General features: G+C 40.5%; 3 protein-coding genes across 4 annotated transcripts; all 3 read right to left on the bottom strand.

The window, feature by feature from the left end:
• Positions 1 to 355: 355 nt before the first annotated feature.
• MRPS36 (mitochondrial ribosomal protein S36) lies at positions 356 to 4,433 on the bottom strand. Its single transcript, XM_017808353.1, has 4 exons — positions 4,350 to 4,433; positions 3,269 to 3,332; positions 1,828 to 2,030; positions 356 to 614 (listed from the first exon to the last, which is right to left on the bottom strand). Exons 1-4 carry the CDS (start codon positions 4,386 to 4,388, stop codon positions 597 to 599), a joined length of 324 nt encoding a protein of 107 aa, XP_017663842.1. The 5' UTR covers positions 4,389 to 4,433; the 3' UTR covers positions 356 to 596.
• Positions 4,434 to 4,522: 89 nt separating this feature from the next.
• On the bottom strand, positions 4,523 to 12,145 carry CENPH (centromere protein H). 2 transcript variants are annotated; one of them, XM_017808067.1, is made up of 10 exons: positions 12,005 to 12,145; positions 11,824 to 11,879; positions 10,494 to 10,542; positions 9,980 to 10,054; positions 9,257 to 9,313; positions 8,289 to 8,352; positions 7,954 to 8,005; positions 6,622 to 6,779; positions 5,311 to 5,416; positions 4,523 to 5,204 (listed from the first exon to the last, which is right to left on the bottom strand). In XM_017808067.1, exons 1-9 carry the CDS (start codon positions 12,103 to 12,105, stop codon positions 5,324 to 5,326), a joined length of 705 nt encoding a protein of 234 aa, XP_017663556.1. In that variant the 5' UTR covers positions 12,106 to 12,145; the 3' UTR covers positions 4,523 to 5,204; positions 5,311 to 5,323. The 2 variants fall into 2 exon arrangements, with proteins under 2 accessions (XP_017663556.1, XP_017663555.1); XM_017808066.1 differs by having other exon boundaries at positions 4,523 to 5,188.
• Positions 12,146 to 12,214: 69 nt separating this feature from the next.
• On the bottom strand, positions 12,215 to 18,813 carry CCNB1 (cyclin B1). Its single transcript, XM_017808279.1, has 4 exons — positions 16,574 to 18,813; positions 13,815 to 13,955; positions 13,418 to 13,527; positions 12,215 to 13,150 (listed from the first exon to the last, which is right to left on the bottom strand). Exons 1-4 carry the CDS (start codon positions 16,592 to 16,594, stop codon positions 13,141 to 13,143), a joined length of 282 nt encoding a protein of 93 aa, XP_017663768.1. The 5' UTR covers positions 16,595 to 18,813; the 3' UTR covers positions 12,215 to 13,140.
• Positions 18,814 to 18,852: the final 39 nt, after the last annotated feature.

The raw sequence follows: 18,852 nt of genomic DNA, 5'->3' as shown, positions 1-18,852 counted from the left end.
AGAGGATGGATCCAGGCTCTTCTTGGTGGTGCTGAGCAATAAGATAAGCAGTGACAGGCAAGAAACTGATGTGCAGAAGTTCCACCTGAATACAAGGAAGAACTTCTTTATTGTGTGAGTGACTGCACACGGAACAGATTGCCCAGAGAAGTTGTGGAGTCTCCCTCACTGCAGATATTCAAAAACCACCTGCGCACAATCCTGTGCCATGTGCTCTGGGATGACCTTGCTTGGGCAGGGAGGTTGGACCAGATGACCCACTGTGGTCCCTTCCAATCTTATCCATTCTGTCATTTTGTGATCTCAACCGGTAGAAAAATAAAATGACTGCTAAATTGTTGACTTTGCAAATGGCTAATTAAAAAAATATTTTAATTGTGCAGACATCATATATATTCAATTGCTAGTTACCCACCAACAGAAAATCCTTCTCAGTCACAAACTGGTATCTTATGTGTTGTATCAACCTTGTCACCCATCATATGGGTTTTTATTAAAGCTATTAGTATACAATAATTTTTAATATTAAGGAAATGCCTTTATTGTGAATATAGTACTTCATTCTTCAGCAGTGGCCAGCAAACTATCTTCTACACTTATTCTGGACCTCCACGCTGTAAAAGAAAATCATACAGTTAAATTTCAATTCTATTGAATGTAAAACTGAGATCAAATCCTCTTTTGCACTACTGTAGACTAACAGAGCTCTAGTTTTAATTTCTGATTAAAACATTGATTTTTTTATCTGTATAAGAACATGAACAGAGTATCAAATATCAGCATCTGCCAATAACAGTTCAATTTTTTTCAAAGGAGAATAAAACAAAAATTAACACGTGCAAACCACAGTTACAGCTGCTTCCACTTCTCCCTCCCTGAAGAGAACTGAGTCTTACCCTAGAAAGGTCCAACAAACACAATGGTAGTGAACACAAGTTTTAAAATTACTCTCACTGCCCACATTCCAAAGTGCAAAGTAAAAAAAAAAGCCAAGGTGAGCCATTACAACCTTTATGAGAAACTAGAAAATTATTCAGGTCATTATCTTCCCAAACAAATTATTTTACAACTTAACTCACTGTTAAGAAACTTTATGCTAGAGGTCAAGAAGTGTATTATTATTAGAAATACTGATTTTATTTCTACTACATTGATGCAGCCTACCCATGTACTTTCAGGAAAACTGATTTCCTCTACTAACATCATTATGCTGTACGTGTCCTTATCATTTAACAAAGCTTTGCAAGCATCTTTTCATTTCAAACTCACAGTCACTTCACAAATTCTGTATATTTTGTGCATTCAGTATATACAACTAAGAATTCTTACAGAAGAAGCAGGCTTTTCTTGCCTTTCATGTACAATGCCATATTTGCAAATATTGTAGAAAATACTTATATCAAATTTAATAAAATTTTTTGCTACCAGAAATACAAGCTCATTTACTAACATGGAACTTAGAAAACTAGTTTGAGAAATATTTTGGACTTTGATTACCTTTGCTGCTCTAAGAACAGACTCCTGTGCTCATGTCCAGCACAGTCAAATTACATATTAAACAGCTGTTACAAAGCAGGTAGTGATGGTGATTAACATAGGCTATGACTGTTGCTAGCTTACCTGCATGTCTGTTCTAAGTCCACATCTCTCTGCTCAGCAATACCACAAGCTACTAATCAGTGAGAGTTGGGTATCTTCTGTTTTAAGAATTAGTAGTTTGGGTATTGTGCATCAAAGCCATGAAAGATCAGAGAAGTACACTTCCCAATAATTAGAATGTAACACCATAGAAGGAGGTGTAGAAATAAGTTAAAGAAGAAAACTTACTTGAATGTATTCAATCTCTTCATCTGACATTTGTTTCCTTCTGTATTTCTGAGGTAAGGTTCTTGCTAATTCAGAAGTGTCTGGTGTACCTTGTACTCTACTAACAGGCGAAATATTTTGAAATGCTGGTGATCTGCCTCCTATAGACTCTTGTGCTTTTGAAGCATGGAGAGATGGCACATGTGGTTGTAGAGATTCCTGTACTGAAATCCAGATCGCAAAATTTACAGAAATACTACCGGTCTGTAAAATTAATAAGCAACCAATAAGAGATACCAGTTCTTGAAAATCTTAGAATTAAGTCACTCTTATTCTCACAACCTGGTTTTATTGCTGTTAAATGCATCGAGTGCAGAATCTAAAAATTCTGACTGTAAAATAAAGCGTATTTGAGTGGCAGAAACACTGATGTAGAAACAGAAGATACATCAGCATATACCCTAGCAATGGCTTTTTCACTGGGAAGCTATACTTGGAGAAAAAGCATAAGGTACTATAATGTATGTTTGTGAGCAATTATGTAGAGAGATAACTAAGCCAACTAAGATCACTTTTCATTTATGACAACTGTAAAGACAGACAAGTGAAAAAGAGGTGGAAGCTTACAAAAAGATAAGCTTACAACCACAACAGCAGACTATAACATGCAATGCAGTGTTGTACCCATCTTTAATATTAAAAAACGGCACCATATCAAATTTTGTTAGTCACGTGTAGAATGACTACCAAGTATCAGGCGTCACCAGTCAATATTAAGACCTCTCCTACTTTCATTTCAGATGCTTTGTTGATCCCAAAGGACTACTAAAACAACATATTGCTAATATAAATCTGAGGTTTAAATATAACAGTATTGGGAATACCATAAATATCAACATAGATACAGGTATAAAAGTTAATGGCAAAGATTGCAATGAAATTATTTTTTTCCTCAGCATTAATTAGTAACATGAGGAAATATTTCTAAAATGTAGAGAGGGATGGCTCTCCCAGCTATAATCATGTTTTGAAAATACGGCAGACATTGCACACTTCAACTAAGAAAAGATGAGGAAAATGCAACATCATTTCTGCAAATATCACTGAATATCTAAAGCTGCTTCAAACTGACTTGGGCACAGTTACTTCAGGTACATGTTAGTATTTGGAAAAATGTGACTTTTATATATATAAAAGTAGAAAAGCAGCACTGGAAACCTTTGTGAATCTGTCTTGATCAAGCAATAAAGACATGCATGCATTATGTGTGTACATAGATTTGTACAGAGTCTGTAAAGAGACAAAGAGTTGTCTTCAAACTAAACCAAGCATGTTTCAAAAATCCTGCTCCAAATCAGTTGAGTTAGATAGTTGAAAGAGAAAAATTGTGTGCTTGTTCCTATATAAAACAGTCCATGTAAAGAAATGTGGCACAAGCTGTATCCATGCATGAAATACTTACTTTTAGGCCTGGGACCACTTTTTCTGTCAGGGAACTTAATTAATGGAGTATGTGGCTTGACTACCTAGAATGAAGCAAGGTAGTAGGAGAAACAAGAAGCACAAAATATATTTCTAGAAGCCAGTTACCTTCAAAATAATAAAATGGAATGTACAATGTATTAAAAAACCACACTATACTGCTGCTCTTTGCACTACTACTCTGATACACTTACTGCTTCTTAAAGATCTAAGTTTACTCCAGTAAATTTCACTTTTAAAGGTATTTCTGCACTCTGATGTCCAGACCACTTACAGGTGTTATTTTCCTTTTCTCACAGCAACATCAGTGTGTGCAGAAACAGCCACTGCTGTTGCATAAATGCAATCATAATGCAATCTGCTCTGGTGAGATCCCACCTGGAGTGCTGCGCCCAACTCTGGGGTCCCCAAAGAACAGAGGACTGGAGCACCTCTTGTACGAGGAGAGGTCTCTATGAGAGACCTGGGGTTGTTCAGCCTGGAAAAAAAGAAAGCTCCGGGGGGACCTTACAACCCACAGAAGGCAGATTTATACTAGATATAATGGAGAAATTCTTTACTGTGAGGGTGGTGAGGCACGGCCACAGGTTGCCCAAGAAGCTCTGGCTGGCCCATCCCTGGAAGTGTCCAAGGCCAGACTGCACAGACCTTTGAGAAACCTGGGATAGTGGAAGGTGTCCCTGCCTACAGCAGGGGGGCTGGAACGAGGTGACCTTTAAGGCCCCTTCCAACCCACACCATCCTGTGGTTCCATAAAGCTCTAGCAGACGGAATCCCGACCTGTACGTTCTGTCTGTACAAAATGTTTTCACCTTGCAGAGGGACAGCCTGGGAAGGAGCTGCCGGCCAGCGCCGCACCCTCTGCTATCACAGCACCTGCGACACCCGTGGGCGACACCGCACGCCTCTCCCCAAGGACACCGGCCGCTCCGGCGGCGTGTCCTCAAGCCACGACCGCCTCAGGTCTCCTCCTCGGCGGCGGCACCAGGCGAAAAGAGCCCCGCCACACGAGCCAAGGCTCCGGCTGCCTCACCCCTCCGCTGTCCCGAGGCCGCCCTTACCTGCACCGCCCTGGTGGCGGCCGCCATCTTGCTGCCCATGGCGAGGAGCTCGGTGGGCAGCGCCCGGCCCCGCCCACACCGGGGGAACGCCTGCGGCAGGCGGGGCTGCGCAACCAAACACTCCGCCTCAGCCTTACCAGTGAAAAATACCCACACGGAATCAAGCCTTTTGAGTCAAATCAGCGTTTTATTCTTATTATCCGATCAAAGCCCACCTAAAAAAATTCCTAGTTAATCACCAAGTTAAAAATGACAATATAGCCTAAGATAAAAAAAGAGACAGTACATGTCTCGAAACATGCTATACACCCTAAGCTTCAATTTCATTTGAACATCATATAAACAAAAAAAGAAAGCAAATGCTGGTGAAAATATGTAGATAAAACACTGCTTAGCTGCACGGTCGATAGCATGAAGTCACCACTTCAGACACAAGTGGCTGTTAGAAGAACTAAGAGTATAAAAATTCTGCTGTTTCAAATTATACGAAGTGCTTTAATAGCAAAAAAATCCCAGTTGTAGAAGCTTGCTAAAAAGTATTTCCATCTTGGGTTTTCCACTGGGACAGAGCAGAGTCAAGTACCATGCCCGAGCTCTGCAGCCCACTCATCCCCAGGAAAGCCTTGGTTTAAGTCCACTTTTACTTGAAATACATAGATTATTCATCTTTCTTGCATTATTGCTGTCTTTCAGAGAGAGATGAAGTTTTCGGACAGGACAGCTATGAAGCGGGTCTTCAGGTAGTTTCATTTCATCAGTTGCATTACCCATTCAAACATCTGTTGTGTGTCAGAAATTTAATTTCACTTCACAGAGTTGCGTGGACACATTCTGAGTCTCTAGAGAGAAAAACAACTTTCTGAAAGGTTAAACTGAAAAATTATTGATGTGTGTTAAAAATTAAAATATATTAATTAATTAATATTAATTAATATATTACAATGCAAATAAAATTAAATACCATTTCTCCTGACTCATGGAAGATGGACATTTTTTTCAAGCTGTAGAACAATTGCCTTTAAAGACGGATCTTCTGCCCAGTTAACTCCGCTTCCAATTATGATATTCTGTAAAAAAGGAAGATTTATTAATTAAAACAAGCCCAATAAAATAACTCAAAGAAAGCCTGTTTTTTAATTTTTAATTTTAAAGTCCTTGAAATCCTCAACAGGGTTTGAAGTAGGAAGAATGAGGGGAAAGCGGAAAAAAGGAAGTATTGGTTTAGATCCTATTGTCAATACACAGCCAAAAAAAAGCAAAGCTTTTAATTTCCTAGAGGTACTTGCACACTACCCCTAGTTTAAACACAGAAAATTAGAGGATTTTTTTTTTTAATAATATGAAATAAAGTTTGCCTCAAACACAAAATAATACAACTAGCATTCTCACCCTGCCATTTTGGACTGAAAATGGGAATTCAAATTTAACCAAAGATTTGCTCTACGTACGGCTTAGAAAACTTCAGGAATACAAAACCAGGAGATAATTCTAGGACTCTACTCTTAAGCCCACTAAAATGTTTAATTTGTCATTCTCAATTTGAGATGTAACGGTGTGATCAATGCACAATAGTAGTAGCCATACCATGCAGTCCAAAAAGATGTGACACTCTGTCCTTGAAATTCTTTCTCTGCTTGAGGCCCTTCCACCCTACCCCAAATCATGAGGTTTTCTTCCTCACTTTGCATGACTCCACACTCCAGACAACCTGCCAGCCAGCTGCACGGATACAGACTAGTCAGAAGAACCTGACAGATGTGGAACTGAAAGGGCAAAGGCTATGCTGCTGAAAAAATCTGGAGACAGGCTGTGGCTGCAGGCCAAGGCATTTCAGAGGGTTTCAGTGGGTGACACAAACACAGAGGGCATTAACACCTATTTATTTTTCCTAACTGTGAGATGGGGGAAGCTGATTTGGTAAGGTGCAGAGAAGATTCATAGTACAAGGAAATACAGCAATTGCTGTGACAGATGTTCTAAAAGAATATGCATTATTTTTGTAGCTTTTGTACTTTTGAACAAATATAGATTAATAGACTGTCTCTAAACTCTGTGAATAATTACTCCAAAGAAGTGTGTGACCATTTCATGTTTTTAGCCTCTAAAGAAACAAAAGTCTTCCTTTCATAGTGCAGTTTTTCTTTTACTCCTGTTACATAAAGTTTTTAGAAAACCCAATTTTGTGTTGTTGAAGTTACATTTGCCATACACTATATTATCTTGATTGTAATGCAAAATTGCAAACTTGGTTCTAAAAGACATAACACATTACCTGAAACACATTTTGAATTACTGTAGTCATCAATCTTTCTTTTTCTAAGTTCTGAAGCATCTTTGCTTCATCCAGGTTCTTATTTCCTTTTTCCTTCTTTTGTTTTTTCTTCATAGTCTGAATTTGCTGTAGTTTTCTTCTTTGGTCTTTTTTTAGTGCTGTTCCATCATTAGGAAGATGAAGTGTTAAGAAGTAGTTAGGTGAGCAGTAGAACTAAAGATACTCTTTTTTCCTCATAGCCACCTAAAGAACTTCCACTGCAACAACCCTAGCTTCCCACTCCACCCTTTCCCTCCAATATGCCTCAAGATATTTCTTTCACATAAGAGGCAACACATGCTGTGGCTATCTGGTATCAAACTACATCAATTTGTTCCCTAGTTGTCAGCAGAACAGAAAGTACCTTGTTTGCTGTCTGCATTTCTCTCAGATAGGGACTGCAATTTCAACATGTGTCTTATATCCTGTTTTCGACTGCCACAACTTTTATAGATCTTTTTATAGACTTTTAAGACCATTTCCCCTTTTTTAGATTTGGTTGAAATCAAATTCCAAAGTTGTACAAGGAACATATGGACATGACCATTGAATATTACTATTTTTATAGGAAACCTGGCTAAAAACTAGACTGATTAAACCTGTTAAGGGACAGTTCATACACTGAAAGAATGCTGCAAAGCATTCCATCCCTTATTTGCAAGGATATCAAGGATGTTAATTTTTCATATGAAAACAGTTATTTCATTGTGCTTGTTCCTTACTATCAACATATACACAACTCTTTATGTGTGAACCAAACAATAGCTGTTAAAAACTGGTGGCAAATCTGGTCATGACAGTAGCAGCATTCAAAAAACACTTTTACCTTACAAAGTTCTGAATACTGATTTCACATTTAAATTTGACCCATTCTTACAAGACTATATATATGTACTATTATGAGAGTTCTTTATAAGTAAATCCCCTCCATATTCCGCAAACACCTCAAAAAGGTGCAGTCTGACAAAAAAAAAATCTGTTAAGTGCTGTAGGGCTGATTTAAGTTACTAAATGATGTGTAATTTCCTGGGGAGCTTACACCAAATAATAAAATGCTGCCACGTTGGTTTTGAGTACTTTCTTGCATCTCTCATTACAACATGTCAGTCTCATGTTCAAGTAGGCAACACATCAGTTCATTTCAATAGTACTTCCCACGCTTTTAAGAAGTTTTATAATTGTGTTGAGAGTTTTGTTACTTCACATATCAATTAATATTGCTATAAGAACAACTTCAAAATATGAACTGTATGTTCAAATACAAAACAAAGTCCATACAGCTAACAAACTTACAGAGTCTTTTCCTTTTAATGTCAATCAACTTCTGTTTCTTCTCATGTGCTAGCTGAAAGGAAAAAAAAAGTATTTCCTAGACTCTTGTCTCCAAAAAATGTTGAAAGACACTAATTCAATCCACAAAAGCAGTTAAGAGCAACTGTAGAAGCAGACTTTAGTACATACTCTCTTCAAGTAATCATTTCAGTAATTTTGATAGCAGTAAGAACCTTTGTACCACATACTTAGCTTTAAATAACTTGTGCAGTCCTGCTGCTTTCAAAGTGCACTCCTGCCCATGCTGAGGTTGGTTGGCCTGCACAACTGTAACAGAAGCTACAGTTGCCACTTACCTGCTGATATTTGATTATTGTCCGGCTGAGCAACACTATGCGATTCACTGTTTCCAGGATCAGACTAAGAAAGGAAACACAGTTGCATACCTTAAGACCACTAATATAAGTCAACATCATAAATGTTTTTATCAAGGTTATTTGGTTTAAATACAGAATTTCCCGTTTGTCCTGACACCAAAATAATATTAGGTGTCTGCACCCTTTCTTTTTTACAGTTAGTATACTAAGTATCATTGTAGGGGCCAAATAGTCCCCTTATTTCCCTCTCAATTTCTCTAAGGTTTTGGTTAAATCTGTTTAACATTTTGAAATCACAGAGCATGGAAGACATTTGAAATCACAGAGCATGGAAGACATTCCCTAGCCACCTGGGAATGGCTATGAATTAAAGGTTCTGAATTCTGGCATGTGGCAGAGACATTACAGAGATGCAATCTCTTCAGCTGCATTTCTGATAGAAATTAAATTTCTCACATTACACTTCATAGGTGTGTACCCATTAATATTGGGTAGGAAATTAAAAGCTAATTTTAAACATGTTTATTCTTTCAGTTCTTTTGCAAAGTCTCTTTGTTCCCACATGAATAATTAGTAAGTACAGCAAAGCAGAGGCAAGGCCCAGTTACAAGCTCATATGTTCTCAGCTATTGTAAATGCAGGTAACTCAGGTCCCAAAGGCAAAAAAACCTCTCTTAGTTACAAGCAGTTTTCACTGGTGAATCAAAAGTTAGATCTCTATAATCAAAGGTTGGTTAATTCAGAGCCCAAATGTAAATCCATTGTGGGTATATGAGGTCTGATCATGTTGATTCTAACCAGATGGTAGACAGTATATCATTCAGTCAAACCTAGAAGAAGGAAGCTTGCTTTCAAAAGAGGTACAGTGAGGTAATCTAGAAATGTGTCACAATATGATGTGCAAAGTCCATTCCTTTCTAGCCATCTAACTCCAAAGAACACCTTACCATGAGTCTTTATCACCTTGATTCACTTTGTTTCTCAGGGCAGCCATAAGCTGGATCCTGCATAGTGTAAGGAATAACATATGACTGATGAGAACTGATAAGAAATTGAGAGAAGCAGGAAACTGAAGGAAGCAGATTTAAATAACAGAAAAAGGTAATTTCCAAGATTCCATTTATGTCCACTGTCATATGGGAATTATATATACAAAATACTAGTACATTTTAAATATCACACTTAAATAACAGAGCTTAACTCTCAGGACATGGAAGGAGTATTGATGATTATTTGTGAGAGTGACAACTCCTTTCTCTCTTGCCAAACATACCCAGACATGATTAATCCCAGAGTGTGCAGAAAGGAAGCTGGGCAAAGGTGGAAATTCAAATGAACAGCAATGTAACACAGGAGATGTCTAACACTATCAAATTCTACCTTTTCATATGCATTTATAAAATACGTCCAGGAAATATGCGTACTGATTTACACAGTCACACTCTCACAACTGTGAGGGAACATTTCTGTTTACACATTTCATCTGGTAGGGGTTTTTTTTGGTTCTCTACAGCATGTTCATCTGTATTCCTATGGTTCGATGGTACTAAAATCTCCCCACCTCCTCATACCCCTTTGAAATTCCATTTTAACGAGACTTATGTATATATGCATTTATGTGTGCACACACAGGGAGGAAAACTCCAAATAAAGGGGGAAGAAAATTCTACCTTTGCAAGGCCAGTGTCTTGTTCCAGAAAGAGACTTCTATTTCCTCTTTATTTGTTTCCAAATCTTCTGTGACACTGAAGGAAAAAAAACCCAAAAACAACTAGACAGACAAACCCAGTGTGAAGATAACAAAAAGTTTAAAAGTAATGTCACATTTTAACTTTTTTCTACATATATAATTTAAGAATTTTTCATGTGAACCACAAATTATTAAGCCCAGGAGTAATTTAGCATGTAGGACTATATTAGTGAATTCTAGCAATCACATGAAGGACTACAAATTTAGAAGCCACATCACATAAAGAACTACATTAGGAGACTGAGTAAAGCATTTCTTCCCCACATTTTCTCTTCATTTTCATTATTTTCACCAAACTGCTGCAATGTACTGATTGTTAATCCAGAGATTCACTAAGAAAGAGTAACTAGAAGAGAACCTCCAAGCTCAGCTTCTAACTCTACTCCTTTTTATTTTAAAATACATTAAAAGTTCAAAGTTATCCAGTGACATACCCTTGAATATGCTTTTCCTCAACAACCTGATCGAGGAAAGTTGTTTCACCTGCAAAAGAGAACATCACTAAAGAAAGCCCAGTGTAGACTTTTACATACAATCTATAGAGCATAAAGGATCAGCATTTTTTGTGCAAGCAAGCTATTTCTTATTTCTATCTCCAAGCTTTATAATCTCTTTTACTATTACTGAGACTATATTATCAATCAGCTGTATCAGATAAATAATTAGATTTTAAAATATTTTCATTTAGCACTTTTTAGATGTGCTAGAGCTGGCTTGTGGCATTGCTCTGTATATGCAGCTGGATGGTTCAGAGGAAGCGATGTACCCAGCCACATCCTGGGCTGCATCAGAAGTGCGGCCAGGAGATCAAGGGAAGTGATTCGGCCCTTTAACTGCCCTTGTGAGACTCCACACGGAGTACTGCATCCAGCTCTGGGGTTCCCAACACAATAAGGTCATGGATCTGTTGGAGCAAGCCCAGAGAAGGGCAATGAAATTGATTTGAGAGCTGGGGCACCTCTCCTATGAGGAAAGGATGAGAGAATGGGAGTTGTTCAGCCTGCAGAAGAGAGACTCTGGGATGACCTTACCAAGTCCTTCCAGTACCTGAAGGGAGCCTACAAGAGAGCTGGAGAGAAACTTTTTACTAGGGCACGTAGTACAAGAAGGAATGGCTTTAAATTGAAAGAGGGCAAGTTTATACTAGATATAGGGAAGAATTTCCTTACTTTGAATGTGGTGAAATACTGACACAGCTTGCCCAGAGAAGCTGTGGCTACCTCATCCCTGGAAGTGTTGAAGGCCAGGCTGGATGGGGCTCTGAGCAACCTAGTCTGGTGGAATGTGTCTCTGTCCATGACAGAGGCTGTGGAACCAGATGGTCTTTAAGGTCCCTTTCAACTCAAGTAATTCTATGATACCCCATCTTGGTACCCTCCTTGCCGAGTCAGATAATCGACAGACCACCCTGGAAGTCCTCAGATGATTGAAACACCTTAAATCAGTATTGTTGCCACACACTTTGGCAGGCTTTTGGCAAGACTTCAGCCCCAGTGACCAGATTCCTGAAAACCCTCATGACATGTCAGAGGAGTCTAAAATGCAAATCCAGAAAAGAGGGGAAAGGGTGACAACCATACGGCATCTTTGTAAGCATTCAAACACGTCTCAAGAGCCGCCTAGAAAACTCAGTAAAACGCGTAGCCAAGAAAAATATTTCGTTATTGTAACGAGCACTTTTGAAGGATAATTAAAAACATATATATTAGCCACGTCGCATTATTAGACAGTGTAAGATCCCGCTGGGAGGAGGGGCGTGCTTACCGCCACGAACGGCCGCGCTGTACTCCATGAGCTGCTGCTTCATCTGGTCCCGCAGGCTGCGGCGGGGGAAAAGCGACAACGGTCAGACGCTGCGCATCCCGCCATCCCAACCCCCCCCGGCTGCTCCCCGTCCCGTCCCGTCCCGTCCCGTCCCGTCCCGTCCCGTCCCGCCAGCACTGACCGGAGCAGCTTGAGGACACCCATGTCGTGGCCGCCCTGGGGCCATGCCTGAGCCCTGCCCTGCTCCAGCTCCTGCTCCAACTTCCAGGACTCGTCAGCCATCGCCCTCACTCAAACCTCGCGGCTCCCGGCGGCCCGCGCGCCCCGCGCCTGCGCAGAGCAGTGGGGCGGGGCCCGGTCTGAGGGCAGCGCGGGAATGTGTGGGTGGTACGTGCAGAGAAGGCAAAAAAAGTAAAGCTGAGAGCAGCAGGCAAAGCGCAGTAATCCTTTTGTCTGACCTACTGTTCTCCTAGAGGTAGAGCCAGCAGGTGTAAGCCACTAACACAACTCACAAGTATACTACCATAAATATATACCGAGTGAATAGACCTGCACTCTTTAAAACCATAGACTTCAGGGTTAAAAGAGACCTTTAAGATCAAGTGCAGCCATCAACCCGGCACAGCCATCATGTTCACCATTAAACCATGACCATATTCACACTTTCTTTTGAACAGTACAAGAGATGGTGACTCTACCACATCTCTGGCCAGCCTGTTCCAAGATCCAACAACCTTGGAAAGCAGGTGTGTTTGTCTTAGGGAAGGTAGAGTACAGCTTCACTAGTTGACCTCCTCCTCAGAGTCCCCAATACTTCCCAGCCTTTCTCCTTCCTCTCTCAGCTCTGCCACCAGGCTGAACAGACCATCCACCTTACACAACTCTATGCTGCTCTCTGAGTCTAATCTGGCAGACGCTCTGCCACACATTAGCAGAGCCTGTACCAATGCTCCCATCTATACACCTCCAGGGAGGACCAGCCACACCACCTGGGCTGGCCCAAGAGCTCACTCAAGCTCTCACAGCACTGGTCACAGCCTCCAGGGAGGTGCCCCAACTGCGCTGCCCTCCTCCTCCCTCTCTCCTCCCCCCCCGCCCCCATAAAACCTCACAAATAGTAGCACATCTTTAATAAGTTTAACACAGGTAAGATACTTTATATATACAGTCAGGAGCATTCTGCTTGAGTTCACATGGAGTTCCAACTTTTTGACTAGAGGCTCAGCTAGATTCTGTATAATAGAAGAGCACAATTGTTCCAAGGTGTTTATCTTGATATTGATACTATATCAAGATAGTATCAAGTGGCATATTTCTTCATGATTGCCTACAGGGAAATAAGATTATGTTTTCCCCTGTTCATGAAATAATGCTATTCCAGCTCACTTAAGACTTGGTGGTCGAACCAAGCCCATTCTACCACATAAACTCGGGTTACAGCTGGCTCACACCATTTGAGTGAGATAGATTTTCAACTGAAGTGAGCAGGTCTTATCCAAGTCTGACAACAGTGGCTCAGCTAAGGCAGCCCCAGCACACCGTGTATTGACACTCAACCACACATACCCCCCACCCCGCACTGTAAGATTCTTACCTTCTGGTGGCAACATCCTTATTTACAAGGACTACATTCTTTGCCATATGCTGCATAATTGGTAGAAGGTCACCCTCAGTGTAAAACATGTAGCGTTGCAGAAACGGTAACTGAAAGGCAGGGAAGCTATTAGACAAACCTATTAGAATAATCCAAGCACACTATGTTCTTGGTCTTCAGTCTGGTTTGGGTAATTGTGTTCTCTCGTCTCACAGTGGGAGGTTAACAAGTACTGCCCTGCTGCTATCCCCTTGTAGTGGATGACAGGGAGACGGGAACATGGTGAAATACCATGAGGAAAGGAGGAGGCATGCACCTGGCCTAGAGTGGCCTTTTAAGCTGGTGCACAGGTACACTGAGACTCAAACTAGGAGGTGGTCTGACAAGTACAACTTACCAACTCGCATCCATTGAGGAGTTTCAGAGGCAAACAGAAAACAGCTGCTGCAATCCTGGATGGAGGGAAGTGATCCATATCGTAGTCAACAATGCACAACTCCATCAGGTACTTGGCAAGAACATATTGTTTGGAGTCCACCTGCAGTAAGTCAGAGTTAAGTATTGGCTATATCCAAGGCAAGAGTACCCTGTCTAGCCTTGGTTTAGTCAAGAAAGAAGAAATACATCCTTAGAGACACTTTCAGAACTACAGGCCTGAAGTTCAAGTGGTTTAATCACAGAGCAGTTCTGAGTTATATTAGGCTGCTAATAGTCTAGGACCACCCCTTTCAATGGCAGTCTAACAGTCACGTACAGTATTAGACAAGCATTTTAACATCGAGTTTGGGTGTGTGAGGCTCCTGTCACAGAGGAGACAAGACTTATTTCCACAGGGTTCAGTTGCTAAACTCTTGCAGTACTCAAAAGATTTGAAACATTTTAAGAAGTTGACACAAAAGTTGCTTTTTCCAGATATAGGTTACAGTAACACCTATTCTCAACACTACCTCTGCAATATTTGAAGCTCTCCTCGGGAAGCACAGAGGGAGAGGGAAACCCAGAAAAAAGTCCAAGGCTTTCAGGATTAATCTTTCAGTGTCATCTCCATCTGGCAGATTTGGAACTTCAAGTGAAAGTAATTGGTTACATAGCTAAAATCTGCAATATGTGGGGACAGTATCTCTTCATATGTGCTGGCAATGAACAAAGCTGTGATACCAAGCAGTTGCAACTTTATCTTGGGAACAGGATTGTTCTGTAGCAAGAAGCAGTAGATTTATTTGATAGATTTGCCTCAGAACACAGGTTTTCAAGGTAGTCAGTGTGTGTTCTGTGGCAGATTCATACTGGCCCATACAGAATAACTATACATTCTCTGTTACCTCTGTTGGGATCTGCAGGGGGATTAGAAGGCTTTGAGATCAAATCAGGGAGAGGAGTAAGCAGTTTTGAGACTTCAGGTCACTGCTCATAGCTGAGGTTTATGTGGTGCACACAGCTGAGGACCAAAACGTCCTTTGTTCAACTGTATTTTGCTAAGGGTAACATGTCCAGCTGTGGCTTATTAATATAATAAGTAAACAACTTACACAGACCCGACTAGCTTCTTTGGGGTGCAGAGCCAAATCCCTTTATTCGAAACAAACGCCACTCTTTTATTATGGTTTCAAAGTAACACGTGACTCTCTTGACCAACCACCAAGGGCATTTCACTGCCCATGTGTGGGAGTACTTTGGGACTTTCTTTCCCAGGATGCCTCATCCAGTATCCTTCCTGTAACCCGACTCCTACATCTCCCCTCTTCTTTATTATTACTAGGAAGTACAGAATATTACATATAACAGTACATTTTAAGCTTTGTAACCCCCCCTTAACAATGACCACTGCGTCACCTTGGTCTTTCAACAAACATACTTATTTGAATTTTTACCTGCAATCCTTGAGATTTGCTTGACATAAATTTGTACTTTCATTTCTTAAGGGTTTATGTGTATTTGGGATAAACAACAACTTTATTAACCTGAGGGTTTTTCCATAACTGGGTAAAATATCAACTCTCACTTCTCCAAGGGCCTGCATGTAATTGGCAACCAGGAGAAATTCAACTCCATTTCTAGAAAAGGGCCCTTAGAGAACAATTGTTGTGATGTAAGTGTAATTTGTTCAAGGCACGTGAAGCATCTCTGTTCACACACACACATGTTCACACAGCTTCTCTCATTCATACAGAAGTGGCCACTTCACTCATACTCACCCATTTATACCTAGAATTTTTATTATGTCCCTATTTTTGAACTACACATTTTAGATTTATAAGTGGTTATTGGTTGCATGTTTTTCAATCTGTCACTTCTGATAATTATGTCTGGCAACTGTACCTGTCTTGAAAATTTGAAAAGGAATTAATACGAAGAATGTAAGGCTTAACAAACCTAGATTATGTTTTACCTGCTGTATTCCCCCCCTTTTTTTGGTTATAGAAAACTAAAAGTTAATAAATTCAAATATATATTCACAAGTTACGATCACAATATGTTAACATAACTTAAAACTCAGCATCTCCTGCAAACAATTAGATCAAGTTATCATTGCAATAACACAGTATATAAAACAAATTATCATTATAAAATGCTAATACAGTTTGAAATTTAGCATCCTTTGCAAGTAACCAGTTTAAGTTGTCTGTGGTTTTTAGAATGCAGTTAATTTTCAGCTTTTGTCCATCCATTTCTGTTAGCTGCTTTTTGCTTTTAGTAACAAACTTAACGAACATGTTAATAACAATTTAAACAGTCTCAGGTGGCTAGTGTGGAAGAAACAGATGTAGAGGTTAGGCAAACACGTAGTTTCTCTGTAGCTTTTTGTTCAAGAATGGTCTTTTTTGAAGTAAAGCAATAGAAGTAATTTTATGCCTTTAATTGTCCTTTACTTCAAAGTTGAAGGTTGAGGTAAAGGCTGCCTCCCCTCACACCTGAGCTCTGAAGGGGAGCCGAGCACACCCGCAGCCCTCCCCACCAAGCAGAGACTTGGGAGAGCGGTGGAACCCAGAGGGCTGCCCTGCTGCACCCCTCTCTGCCCTCCGAGCTGAACGGAGGGAAAGGGAAGGAGGGAGCAGGACACAGAAGGGCCGCGCGGCTGCCTCCCCCCGGCCAAGACGACACCCCGCTTCGCACCCCCGTCCACCCCACTCTGTGCCGAGCCCTTCGCGCCTGTACCCGGGTGGCCCTTGTGGCCATGGCGGAGCAGAGGGACCGGACGGACGGGGCTCAACGGGACCAGAGAGACAGGCTGAGCCCCGGCAGGATCGGAAAGACGAACCGCGGGAGAAGAGACGGAGCTCCAGTAGGATCCGATGGATGAAGCTTGGCGTGACGGCCTCGCAATTAAAAACTCCCACGGCCGCCATTCATTGGCCGCCGCGGCCCCGCCCACGGCGCTGCCCTGACGGTGGGCGGGTCGGGCCGTCTGTGCGGGCACCGCCCCGCTTCCCTGCCGTCCTTCCGTCTCGAGTGCTTTTGTAACCAGAAAAGTCAAGATGCAGTAAATAAAATATTACTGAAAAACTTCTTCCCCGTTACGTACACACATAGTGCTTGCTGCAGGAATTTCCTTTAAACTTAATTGTTCAAAGCGTTTTGTTGCAACTCTCTGCGTACAAGTGACTTGCCTGTGAATTATCCAGGTATGAGCTCATCTTCACTGCCATGATCGTGGTCCCAGATACCTGATTTGTTTTGGGTTCTGCTGCTAGCAGCTGAAGTAGGAAATTGGCATTTGCTCAGAGGAAGCTTGTGGCAAGCACGAACTCTTTTCAGTTATGTAAACCTAATGATTTGAAAAGACAGAATCACACCCCCCCTTCCACTTTTCACCTACCTGTGACAATGAGGTTTAGTGAGATACTGTAAAATCTAGTACAATCATCTCAAAATAGGAGTGGCACATGTAAATATTAACTGAAGCTTTTTGTTTGAGAATGGTTTTCAAAACGAAAAGATCCACTCTACTTACAGGCTGAGCATAATTGTAGCACTGCTATTCAAGTGACAAGCCTTCTGAAGGAGACAAGGTGAAAAAAACACTGCCAAATGCGTACATGGACAAAAAACAGGATCCAGCTTTGAGAAGGCTGCTGGCTCTGCAGCACTGTCCTAAGATATGAGAAGTTGTGATTTATGCACACATTCTTCATTATTCAACACAAATGCAATTGCAACTTCTAGAAACTTTCTGACCACAATTTTTCAAGTCAGTCTTGTACTGCAGATGGCATTTTAACACATCACAGGAGGAATAAACTCACTTAAGAGTGACAAAACAAACCACTCAGTTTGTATAAAAAGTTCCAGTCACAAGAGAAGCAGAATTGCTCAAGGACAATTCAAACAGTCCAGTCACAAGAAAAGCCGAAAGGCTGAAGGACATTTCAAACTGCATTCCTGGTAAATCTGATCTTATTATATAATTCCTATAACACTCTATCCTCCCACTAACATCAAGTCTGTTCTTACTATAATGGTACTTAGGAATCACTGAATACCATAAATGAGAAAACAATATGACAAAATAATACTGCTGTGATACATGGGATGATGAAAGACGTACTCACTCTTGCTAACATTCTAGATTTGTTAAATTCCAAGGAAAATATTTAAAGGCTGCAGACAAGCAAAAAAGGGGGCACAGGAAGCCTGTGAACAAATGTAAGAATAACTGCCTCTCAAGATGTATGTTATTAACCTGGTGGCAGGCATTCACTAAAGACACGGATTTGTTTTCTTCACAGTATTAAGACAACAGCATGCACAAGATTTTCTGAAACACACTCTTTCACCTACAAGTTAAGAAATCACAATTTACTGTCCATTTCAGCAACTTGCCAGGTCCCAGACTACTGTCACAATTTGGTATTCTAAACCTGGACTGCATCCTTGGGTAATACACAAAAGTATAGCTGGCTACAGTACATCTGCAGCTGTGTTGTGGTATTACTAAAACAATTAAGTAAAAAAATTAAGTAAAAATAATGTATCTTGAAGAGGCAAAGTTTAGCTGAGTGCTAGGATGCTTTTACACTTCAAACTGTTGCATTTCCAGCTATTCATACAAAAAAGTACAAAAGATTTATTTCACAGAGTGGTTTGAGTTATGATTCTGAGTCTTGGTGGGAAAGAGAAAAGTGTCTTCATTTTTTGCCCCTCCCAATTTCTCACTGTTAACCTGTGGATTTCTCTTCTTAAAAAATAATTTGATACAAATGTAACATGGTAACATGTATTTGCTCTGGTGCATTAAGTTTAGAAATCAAATTTGTATGCTGAGACATAATAAAAAAACTGTAGTCTTCTATTATATAACACAGTGTGCAAAACAAATGGCTTCCTGATTTTCACTCCCCATAATAAACATGTATTTGTTTTCATTCAAAGTCTTCAAGCTATCTTTGAAAAAAAAAATATTCTCCAGTTGATCATGTTTGCCTTCTGATATAAAC

Source organism: Lepidothrix coronata, unplaced genomic scaffold, assembly GCF_001604755.1.
Source record: "Lepidothrix coronata isolate B3197 unplaced genomic scaffold, Lepidothrix_coronata-1.0 Scaffold22, whole genome shotgun sequence".
Classification (NCBI taxonomy): domain Eukaryota; kingdom Metazoa; phylum Chordata; class Aves; order Passeriformes; family Pipridae; genus Lepidothrix; species Lepidothrix coronata.
The sequence above is the reverse complement of the archived record's forward strand: the minus strand, read 5'-3'. Positions and strand labels throughout refer to the sequence as shown.

Coding starts and splice junctions, on each gene's coding strand:
- MRPS36 (XM_017808353.1), bottom strand. CDS start 4,388: ATGGGCAGCAAGATGGCGGCCGCCACCAGGGCGGTGCAG. Junction 3,333..4,349: donor CCGCCACCAGGGCGGTGCAG/GTAAGGGCGGCC, acceptor GCTTCATTCTAG/GTAGTCAAGCCACATACTCC. Junction 2,031..3,268: donor AAGTGGTCCCAGGCCTAAAA/GTAAGTATTTCA, acceptor TCTGGATTTCAG/TACAGGAATCTCTACAACCA.
- CENPH (XM_017808067.1), bottom strand. CDS start 12,105: ATGGCTGACGAGTCCTGGAAGTTGGAGCAGGAGCTGGAGCAGGGCAGG. Junction 10,543..11,823: donor CAGCGCGGCCGTTCGTGGCG/GTAAGCACGCCC, acceptor TCTCTTTTGCAG/GTGAAACAACTTTCCTCGAT. Junction 8,006..8,288: donor CAATAATCAAATATCAGCAG/GTAAGTGGCAAC, acceptor TTTTCCTTTCAG/CTAGCACATGAGAAGAAACA.
- CCNB1 (XM_017808279.1), bottom strand. CDS start 16,594: ATGGCCACAAGGGCCACCCGG. Junction 13,956..16,573: donor TGGCCACAAGGGCCACCCGG/GTACAGGCGCGA, acceptor GACTTACTGCAG/GTGGACTCCAAACAATATGT. Junction 13,528..13,814: donor TCCTCAATGGATGCGAGTTG/GTAAGTTGTACT, acceptor CCTGCCTTTCAG/TTACCGTTTCTGCAACGCTA.